This window comes from Hippocampus guttulatus, chromosome 5, assembly GCF_054856545.1.
Source record: "Hippocampus guttulatus isolate MCC_2025c chromosome 5, RoL_Hgut_1.0, whole genome shotgun sequence".
Classification (NCBI taxonomy): Eukaryota; Metazoa; Chordata; class Actinopteri; order Syngnathiformes; family Syngnathidae; genus Hippocampus; species Hippocampus guttulatus.
Window position 1 is genome coordinate 19,087,280 of NC_141265.1, and position 10,946 is coordinate 19,098,225.

Here is a 10,946-nt window from a genome sequence, read left to right on the forward strand (position 1 = left end):
CTGGTTGATTTCACTGGAGGATTGGGAACGGAAATGCGACATCAACACGCTTTATTGTGACGCTATTGTCTCACTGCGCAGTGACCTATGTTGGCTGTGCCGTGGGATTTCAATGTTGTCCTCAAGGTAAATTCACTCACACTACCGCTTGTTTGTTTTAATCAACATTCAACACTGAAGAATGCAATGCCGGCTTTGACTTGTTGTTGCGTTAAGGTGTCTCCCCTGGCTGTGTTTGTGACACCAAGACTCCTCAGAATATGAAGAGTGAAACACATTTTTGGGCCCACAATTCCTCAAAGAGTGACTCCTTGCCCTGATTAGTCAACATCCACAGAAACGTAAATTTGTCCCTCAACTAGATATAATTTCTCATCAGGGATCCGAATTTGTTCAAGTTCAAGTCAACTTTATTGTCAAATGTGCTACGTGTGCAACATACAGAACATATGAAATGTCATTCCTCTCAACCACAGAGGAGAGAGGAGCCGCTGCGGGTGCCCGCGCCACAATCAAAAGAACAGTTCACATAAAATGACAAAAGAATACAACACAACACATAAGGAGAGGCTTCATGTCAATTTGGACACCACCTGCGGTCGCGTCGCACCGGAAGTGATGTCATGCGGCCGGAAATGCGGCCTCCCGAGGATGCGGCATGTCAATTTGGAGACAGCCAGTATTCAATTTGTTCTGTTGAGTCAACTCCTGTTTTGGACATTTCTCTAAATGTTTCATTTTATTTGGCTTCATATCCCATTTCCATTTAAATTCTAATAATCGTTCAGGATGAATTGGTTGATGCACCCGACTTTAGTTCCCACTCACTCAATGTGTGAATGCGAGTTTGAATGGTTGTCACTCGATAGGATATGATGGCGTCAACTCCAGGGTGTAGCCTCCCTTTTGCCCAAAGTCGGCTGGGGTAGGCTCCAACTCCCTGCATCCCCTTAACAGGCCGGATAAACACTGCCCTCCATCTATAGTGGAGTAAATAAACATTCCCGCCCACTGTTTCTGTAAATACATTAATAATAATCTGACAGTAACAAAAATTAATTGTTTCAACCATCAATTTTATTTTTGGGGTTGAAAAAACACCAGAGGAACAGCTTGAGCCTCCGTTCTGAGGCTTGGAAAAAGAAATGGTGATTTGACTATGTAGCCCTGGGTTTTCCATGAGCTGTAGATGGTGATTACTTCCATGGAATCCCTGTGTGCAAATGAGCCAGGACTGTGCCGTCAAACATCCCACGTGACACTGTGTTGGAAATGGTCTCTAGAACAGGAACAGGTACAGGTCAGGTGGACCATCTGAGCCAGCCAACTTTCCAAGCAAACAATTACTCGGCCGCGCATCTCTCCTGATGGATGATGACGATATGGGCTGCACTGGATGTTTATCATGGACAAAGGGCTCTGTTTCATTTGTTTGCATTGATAAACACCGCAGCGCTCTTTTATCAGGTTTCCTCAAGTGGGGTCTCCTACTCTAAGCGGGGTCCACTTGAGCAGAAACACCTTTCCTCGAATAGATACTTCCTCTCAAGGGCAAGAGAAAAACAAATACACACACACACACTGTCAATCACAGACGCTGAGCTGACATGAGCTCGGCTGCTAACTAAAACGACAGCACCTGCCAGAGCCAGTAAACGCACTCAGATGAATGGATGTTGTTAATCAGTTCTCTCCCTGGTGTTATAGATGATCTGATAGAAATTAAGTAGACATGGCATATTTTCAGCGCAAAGTCAGATTGCATAGAGAATGGTTGTAAAGAGTAGTGCTGTTGATGGTATTTTAAGCCAGCCTTATTTTCATTGTTATAAAGTCGCTCGCTAGCTCGACTGCTTATGTGTTAGTGTACGCACAAAGGCCTCCTCCAATCCACCTTGCTGCTATTTAAGGAAATCTTTACTGCACACTAGCGTTGCATAAGAGTTTTGTATGCTTATGTTTTTGTGACAGATTCGCACTGTAGCATCCACCTACGGTATGTTTAATTCAATCAATATTATTAGACGCCAATAACCCCATAACTGAATTTAATAGCATTGTTTATTTTGCTGTTTTGAGTGGCCAGCCTGCGACGGGGAGAAGGATACTCCACACACTGGCCTAACTGGTAATCAGCACACGCGGCACTACAACAGTGTGTGTAAGGCCCCAAAACACAGCATGATTCAGACCAACCTACACTCTTTTTACACACTCGTGCTTCATTCAGAAGCTATTATTAATTTCTTGGGTCTGAATATTCACTTTTCCTTTTCAGTCTTGTGGTGGGTATTTTTTTCTATGCAAAGCTTTTTCATCCCTAGTCCAAAATAAAATGCATCATGTACAGTTTTGCCCTTACGTTGACATGTACTGTTTATAAAGTATATACAGTGTGGTAAAAAGAGAAGTTGTTGCGATATTTTTAACTCGTGTTTCCTTCCCACAACTTTGCTTGGCAAAATCGGCGCCGTGACGTTTTGTCTACAGCCTTTTTTTCCTGCGGCTTGAGATCACTTTTCCACTACAACTTAACCCGGAACTTGTCCATATAGGGCAGAGGAAGGCAGGGAGGGGCGTGACCGGACGCCTCCTTATTTGGAGTTTCCACGTTGTGGCGGTCACGTGGGTCGACCTAACCCCGGCAGCCGAAGCAAGCGCGTCTTGCTGCCTTTGTTGACAAACCGGTGATGTGCGTCAGCTGGCGATGTCCGTGCATGTTGGCTGTCTTTTTTTTTTCTGTAGCGAAACGCTCCACTTACAAAGTTAAATGTGTCAAATAAGTCAAATTGATGGAAGAACAGGAAAGCCATGCAAAGTAAACCTGGTATTCCCCATTCATTGCCTTATTTAAAAAGTAAACAAAAGAGGAACAATGGACTTATTTTGCGAGAAGTGATTTTTAATCAAAATGGCTATTATTTATACATACTGTATATATAATTTAAGTTCAAACAAATAATTGATTTCAGCATTGGTGGTCTTCCATGAACCTTTTGTAAGCACTCGGACAACATGCAATCTCCACGCAGGATTCAAACCCGCAACCTCTGAAGTGCGAGGCGTTGTGATAACCACTCGTGCCGCCCCACTTACCCCCCGAAGCCATTTCCTTCTTCCACTTGCAGTTTCCACGGGGTTGTCTGACGCGCGGGGAGCCTGGGGAGCCGAGCTCTCTGTCCTTATATGGGCATCTACGTCACGCCAAGGTTCCAGCCCACTATTAATGCCGCCACACTGAAGTCTCCCAGCCAGCTCCAATAGAGCAAGTACACCGCCACCACTCATTTTTTTTGCACAGTCCACACTGGAACCACAAGCAGCCCACAAAAGGTATCCACGTCGCTCCCGAGTCATAACACAGGAGCCGCCGGGGTACGCGGAAGTGGCGACGCCTCTGGAAGGAGATAAACAAAACGACAACAAAAACTTCGGAAGGCACCAGGAGCCGCTGCCGCTGCCGCCGCCGGACCCCGACTCTTCGCAACTGAGGGGGATATACGGGCACGACGGTCCCCCCTCCTCTCACCCATGCCGGAGTGACTCGCAGTGCTATGACCGGGAAAGTGGCGGAGAAGCTTCCTCTTACCATGAGCAGTCTAATAAACAACATCCCCGACAGCCTGTACCCCGAAGAGGACGTCCCCACGTCGATGAACATTTTCACCAGCACGGAATCTATTAACCACTACTCGCAGATGAACACGGGTAAGAACAAAGTGCCGTTTCATCTTCTTGCAATTATTTTGTCTTTTTTTTTTTAACTGAAGCCGAATTATTTTTTTTGAATGAGAGAAGGAAGTACGCGAGAAGTTGTGCCGGAGCACCTGTTAGCGCGCTGCTCCTCGCGCGCATTCCGCCGCTCGGTGCTCGAGTGTGACCCGAGTGGCGCGCCGGCCCCAGGCAACAGCGCGCACCTGTGGAACTCCGTCACTACTTAAATGTAGGCTGTAGTTTTTATTTATGACGCGGCATAAATAAAATTACAGATCATTTAAAAAAAACCGCCTTTGACAATATTTAATACCACATTCCTGTGATTACCATTTGTAAATACTAAAGCGAAAATTCCCACATAGACCCACACCGCCGATTTATGGCAAGCGACGGAAACGTGACCGTTGGAATGACTTATAAATAAGGGTTCATTCACAATTTAAAATCAAGCTATTATTGACACCGACTTCTCAAATCACAAGCGCTGACGTTTGACGCGCTCGTTCCTCCCGACAAGACTGCACGCAAGGCCCGCGCGAAACCTCCTTTCGTGCACCGAAACCGCGAGGCCCCGTTTTCCACCTTAATCCAGATGATCGTGTTTATTTTCTATTAATTCCGTCGACGTGAATCGTCGCAGTTGGCGCACGCTGGCAGGAAATCAATCTGCAACAATTGTGTGCGCGTCTTCATCTCCGCGCTGCGCACAATCCATGCACGTCAAGATTTGAATATTTACGCCCACCTAAATTGTGCTGACAAATAAAAGCAACGTCTTGAAAAAATAAATGCGTTTATTCGCGCGCGCACACAGTTTCACGTATAAATATCTCATACGCCTACACCCTATGTATAATTAATGTTAAATTAAAAGGTGACGGCAAATTATTTATACGTTAGACGTGCCTTTTGTCTGTCCTAAATAAAAGAATAAAACATGAGACAATTACAAAAAAAGTTCAGAATTATAAAACGGCTTTTACAAAGCAAGTGCGTTCTCTTAATTCCCACCTAATGCGTTATTTTTCCAAATATAATGGAATGCACCGTATGATCCATATTGCTGTTTAAAAATGTCCCCCGTGAAATGAGGCATCCAGCATAAAAAACAGCTTTTAAAATAGCAAGGGTCATTCGGTAGTATATGCTTGCATTTAAGGTTTCCCGTTGGCCACATTCCTGTAATTTACAAGGAGTGATATTAAATTGCATCCTGTTCATGCATTTTGTGTGTGTGTGTGAAATGAATGCCTCATATCTTTGAGATGTAAGATGTCAAATTCATTGCACATTCATGTTCCAATCTCGTGAAGCCCACGAATGCTTAAAAGTCCCTCACTCCTCCTCTGTTATGTACAGATGTGTGTCAAATAAGTGAGCACGCATGGTGCAGGAGGTGTCCCCCCTTCGCGCCCCCCCCCCCAAGGAAGTCAGATGATGTTACCACTGAGCTTGGCTGCCCTCCTGAGCGACACAATGGCTGGATCAAAGGGGGTGTTTAGGTTGTGATTTATGAGGGCTTGTGGGATTGCAGAGGGACAGTCGCCGCGGCTTTAGATGCACAATTCACTTCACTTGACTTTAGTGCTCGGACGGCAGTCGCCTTTCTGTATGAAACTCGAACTTCTTTTTGATTGAGGACAAACTTGGTGGACTATCACTTTGACTTAAAAAAAAAAACGTGCGACGTGAATCAGTGTTACTTTTTACAGAGTGCGCCGAGTGATGCTGAAGGAACCCATGCGGATGACCTCTTTCTTTGTTTTGCTCTAACCTAGACAATATCATGGATATCGGCATGGGAAGCGAGAAAGCCGGTGCGGAGATTCAGTACGGGTCCAGCTTCCAGTCCAACCGGAGTGGGCAGACCGTCACCTACCTGGGCAAGTTCGCCTTTGACACGCCTCCCTCGGGCGGCATCGGCGGCTCGGGCTGGTGCTCCGACAACAACATCATCAGCCTGGTCAGCGCGGGGATCCTGGGCGTCTCTCCGTCGCCCGGCACGGTGAGCGCCCAGACGCCGTCCTCGGCGGCCGGCATGGGAGGACAGAACTCGGACATGGAGCAGGTTTACGGCCCGCCGCTGCCTGCCTACTCCACGTGCGGTGAGCTGTACCAGGACCAGGTGTCCTTCCACCACAGTCCCGCCACCAGCACGGCTCTGGCGTACCCCGCCAATGACTATCACTCCACGTCCAAAGCCTCCATGGACGGCAGCCTTTTCTCCATGATCCCCGACTACAACCTCTTCCATCACCAGGGGGAAGTCGGCGTGATGGAGCACAAGCCCTTTCAGACTATGGACCCCATCCGGGTCAACCCTCCGCCCATCACTCCTCTGGAAACCATCCGAGCGTTCAAAGACAAGCAACAGATCCACCCGGGTTTCATCGGCGGGCAGCAGCACGCCCCCTCTCACCACCCTCCCCCGCAGACTCTGACGCTCAAGCCCATCCGACCGCGGAAGTACCCCAACCGGCCCAGCAAAACGCCCGTCCACGAGCGGCCGCACGCCTGCCCGGCGGAGAACTGCGACCGGCGCTTCTCGCGCTCGGACGAGCTAACGCGCCACCTGCGCATCCACACGGGCCACAAGCCCTTCCAGTGCCGAATATGCATGCGCTCCTTCAGCCGCAGCGACCACCTGACCACGCACATCCGCACGCACACCGGCGAGAAGCCCTTCTCCTGCGAGTTCTGCGGCCGCAAGTTCGCCCGCAGCGACGAGCGGAAGAGACACGCTAAGGTTCACCTGAAACAGAAGGACAAGAAACCCTCCGACAAAGGCAACGGCGTGGTCGGGAGCCACAGTTCTCCGCCGAGCGCCTGCGGGGGGCCCACCATGGGGCCCTCGTGACCATCACTACCCGCGCACGGACTGGAGTCTGACCCCAACGCGGACTCGGGACGATGGGGCCGCGTCCAGGAGAAGAAAAGCAACAGGTGACTCTTCCTCTCGCTCACATCCTCTCCTCACTCCCGTCCGTCTGTTTTGAGATGGAAGCCGTTGGTCCGAGCAAAAGGGGGGGAGGCTACCGTGCCGACGTAAGAGAATCTTAGTACATTCCGCCCAAAAGGCTATTGTGCATCAAGGCTGGCTTTGCCCCGGTTCCACTTTTGTACATTTCTTAACTGAGAGCAAGCCAAAATTTATCACAACCATCCGAGTAAATAATGAGAGGAGCAAAGCGAAAGGGTGAGTTGTCTGAGATGTATGCATTCATTTTACTAGGCTGTTGAAAAGTGCAATTTGGTTGTGTTTGTGTACTGTCATGGACACCGAATTAGTGGCACTTGTCTCTTTTTTTTTTTTTTGGAATTCTTTTTTTTTTGTTATTGTGTAGTGTTTTTTTTTTAATGTTGTTTTCTCCAATGAATGTGCCAAATGTATTGTGGTAACTCAGCCAAGCTTGTTGTTCTTTTTTTATTGTGCCTGATATTTGCCAAACATAACATGAGCGAGCTCGGCTTCCACGCGGGGTTCAAAGAAAGGCCAGACTCCAAACTATCTCCCGTTCTCATTTGACGACGTCGAAATATCCAGCGAATGGTTCATGGATCGTGCCGGTTACGTGGCTGCGTGCCAATTTAGAATTCCTTGCTGTGGCGCGAAAAAAAACAAACAAAAACAACACCTCCGAATTATTTGAGTTAAAAAAAAATCGGAAAAAACAAACACTCGTGTTTCTTTTGGATCCATGCTTTTCATTAGACAGCATTTTTTATTTTAAAGGGGTGCCTTTATTGAACTTGCACCAACGCTTTCCATTCTTAGTTCTCCAGTGACATGACACCACAACAAATATGCGACACTGTGTTGCAAACGAGCAGGATATTGAATTTTTCCCTTCTACTTGCCAGTGTTGACATCCACTCTTGAAAAGCACATTTGCTGGTTTGAGAATCCAAATGATGGGCAGCTAACAGAAGAAAGAAAAAAAAACAATTCAATATCCAAATCCCTTTTTTTTTTTTAAACGTGACGACTGAGCTAACAAAAGGGTTTCCTTGCTTGCTTTTGGACCAGATTTACATTTGTTTTTGCGGTCCATGCCATGTGCTCAAATGCACCAAAAGCTGATGGAGGATAGGTTTTAAAGTTAATTCAAAGATGTCATTTAATATAAGAGGGGGGGGGCGGGGGCAATTGCACCCTCCATACAGTGGTAAACTCTTCTTCCACTTTGCAGAAGGCTAAACGACTGCTTTGTCTCCTGAACTTCTGCGTCACCCCCCCCCCCCCCCGCCCCCCGCCGCCCTCCTCCAAGTGGTTTTAAGTTGACCATTGTGCTTGAAAGGAGGTTAAAAACACACATCACGTATTCTTCCACAAAACCGTCCTCACATTTGGAACAAAAGACACACTGGGCTTCTTCCACATATTGGTTTCTATATCACCGGTCATCAAATGCTGACCCCTTTTCTTTTCGACTTATGTAACGAAACAATTAAATCAGCACGGTTTACTCAGAAAGGGAAACTAACGCCAGAATCCGACGTCGGTTGCCAAAAGGCCACGAGCTGTCAAGTGAAATGACATCATTTCATGACGCTTAACGCACATTTTGGGCTGAATAACCACATTTGTGTGGCAAGACTACTTGTCATTTGATTCCTCGAACTTTATGGATGATCAAATTATCGATGTTCTCAAGAACCATCGAGTTGGGCTGGCAGATATTTTCTTTTTTTTTGTTGAGCAATCAGCAGCGCTTGTAAAATGACAGAGTCCTTTGTGCTGGAGCGAGACTTTTCTACATGGCGTCATCAAGGGCGGGCGAGTGGATCGAGAAGTCGGGATGAAACGTGGATTGTGGACAAGCGCTCTAACAGAGAGCACGTTGTAGGAGAAGCGTCACTCTCTGCTGGAACAACCAGTTTTCACTGCCGAGCTTCCTGGCGAGTGTCCACTGACTTTCCAATTATTTGGGCCTCACGGGGTCTTTTCTCAACTCATCTGCGTGGATAAATGAACAGGAACCCAGAGAATTGAAGATTAACTATACATTAAAATGTTTTAAAAACGGGGTAGGGGGGCTCAATTTAAATCACTGAAGTCACCATCGGGTCGTTGGCGAGTTCCATGAAGAAATGTCATGTAGCAGCTATTCCCATGCAGTACGCACAAAGCAATATCGTCTATGATGTGAGTAGATAGAGAAACTATTTATGTTCAATGTATTGATGTTTCGAGCATTAGCCAGTGAACAATGCAGCGGGGGTGGGGAACCTTTTTTTTCTGTAAATTGGCAACCAAAAATCGCATTTAACAATGGATTTAATATTTGTTTTATATACTCTGAGCATGTGCGGACGAAATGGAGCTTTTTTGATCGCAATCCCTCTGATGGGTTTCAGTTGGTTGGAGAATTTCACAGCCTGGGTCAAAGGTGCTCGCAGGCGATTGGTTCCCCACCTCTGTGAAGAGATTTTTGAATATATTTGACCAAAAAGAAGAAGAAGAAGAAGAAAAAAAAGCTATTGTTAAATTGACACTTAGTGAGAATGGAGGTGTGTAATTATATCGTGACTGCGGCCTCCTCGCCGTTGCATTGTGTTGAGGAATGTGGCGCGCTGTTTTCTTTCCATGACTAAATGAAGCCATGTAATTACAACCTCACATATTCAATATGTCATTGGTCGCATCCTCTTGACTGTGTTTGTCTTTTTTTGTTTTTGTAATGAACAGATGGATTCATGCTCTCCCTCATTCCCACCCCCTCACTTCTACACTTTGGTGGCAGCAGGAAAATAATCCCCCTGCGTGAATCCTATAGATTCGTTTTGTTTTGTTTTTAAACAGAATATTAAACAGTCCCTTTTCCGAGAACAATATTGTTTATATTTTTACAAAACTGGAGGGTGGAATATGCCTCATCTTCCTTCTCGGCTCCATGTTGGAAACGGTCCAACATCAGCAGCCATTTTGGTGCCAAACTGGGTCGCAGGGTTGGCTGATCAAAAACAATATGCGATGAAAACTCCAAATCACAGAGAAAAAAAAATAATAATAATAATGTGACCTCAGTCTGCTTGCGAGTGGAAGGCAGCCGTATGCTAATGTTTGTGTTTTAATTGTCCGACTGGGCTTGTGTGTAGATAGTTCAGGCTACTCACGGGGTGGCTTCAGGGATCTCGTGGCTATCTAGGCCAGTGTTTCTCAAAGTGTGCTAACCCCCCCGACCCCCAAAAAGGACTTATCAATTTCAAACCTGCACAACCTTTGAAGTTCAGCCAGTCCACTGGATTCTGTTGGGTGTAGTTACCAATGGTTTTGGAAGAGTAGGTGCCAAGCAGTGCTTTTCCTGAGGGGGGTAAAAAAAAAAAAAAAGTTTGAAAAACACTGATCTAGGGCAACACTACGGTGTTCACACGCGCACTGTTTTTTTTTTCTGTTGTGTTGTGTTCCCTTTTCATGGCAGTATATCCACATGTCTGCATGTGCACGGAAACATTCCCAAGCGCTGCCTGCCCGATGGTGTGGGCGGTGTTCATTTCTTTATTATGCATGAAAATACAACGGGTGGGAATAATGGGATAAGAACCATTCCAAGTTGGACAATTTGAGACGCACACTGGGATAACTGTTCCGTTAGGGTTTGTTTTGGGGTTTTTTTTTTGTTTTTTTAAAGAAAAACAAGAAGTCTTGTTTGACATGTCGTGGATGTCTTTGGACAATTTTCATGTTTCTATTACCTTACAATAAGGTCCTTTTATGACGAGCTGAATATTGAAATGAATTTTACTCTATCCTTGTTTACTTGTCATGCAAATGTTTTGTCATTTCTATGTAAGTACTTGAATAAAGAAAGATACCGCATACTGAGCATTTGGTCCACTACACATCCATTTATCCACTTTTTTTTGTATTGCTTATCCTCATTAGGGTCTCGAGGCACAAATACGAGATGATCAGAAAAGTTCCAGGACTTGTGTCACAAAAGATACATTTTAAATCGGAATCGTCTTTATTGGCTGATTATGTTAAAACACACAAGGAATTTATCTCTGGTGGTTTGATCCAAACGACAAGTTTTTCCCTTTTATGAAATCTGCCCAGCAGTTGAATGCATTTTCCCAGCCTTCATGCATTCCTGGAAGGATTCTTATGACCAGCTACGCCCTCCACGTCTTCAAAACAAGTCCCCTGATGATGCCCTCGACCTTGTGAAGAGGGTTGGGGGGGGAAGGATGACACAGCGCCAATTGCCAATTCTCGTGAGGGGGAG

The 10,946-nt window shown here is 46.1% G+C and overlaps 1 protein-coding gene across 3 annotated transcripts; it reads left to right on the forward strand.

Moving 5' to 3' along the window:
* The first annotated feature begins 9 nt into the window (after nt 1-9).
* Nucleotides 10-10,543, forward strand: egr3 (early growth response 3). 3 transcript variants are annotated; one of them, XM_086111037.1, is made up of 5 exons: nt 10-126; nt 1,972-1,996; nt 2,087-2,128; nt 3,129-3,708; nt 5,496-10,543. In XM_086111037.1, the coding sequence occupies exons 4-5, from the start codon at nt 3,555-3,557 to the stop codon at nt 6,572-6,574; spliced, it is 1,233 nt and encodes a 410-aa protein (XP_085967163.1). In that variant the 5' UTR covers nt 10-126; nt 1,972-1,996; nt 2,087-2,128; nt 3,129-3,554; the 3' UTR covers nt 6,575-10,543. The 3 variants fall into 3 exon arrangements, with proteins under 3 accessions (XP_085967163.1, XP_085967162.1, XP_085967161.1); XM_086111036.1 differs by having other exon boundaries at nt 19-126; nt 2,080-2,128; XM_086111035.1 differs by having other exon boundaries at nt 19-126; nt 2,080-3,708.
* The last annotated feature ends 403 nt before the right edge of the window (nt 10,544-10,946 follow it).

Coding starts and splice junctions, on each gene's coding strand:
- egr3 (XM_086111037.1), top strand. CDS start 3,555: ATGACCGGGAAAGTGGCGGAGAAGCTTCCTCTTACCATGAGCAGTCTA. Junction 3,709..5,495: donor CTACTCGCAGATGAACACGG/GTAAGAACAAAG, acceptor GCTCTAACCTAG/ACAATATCATGGATATCGGC.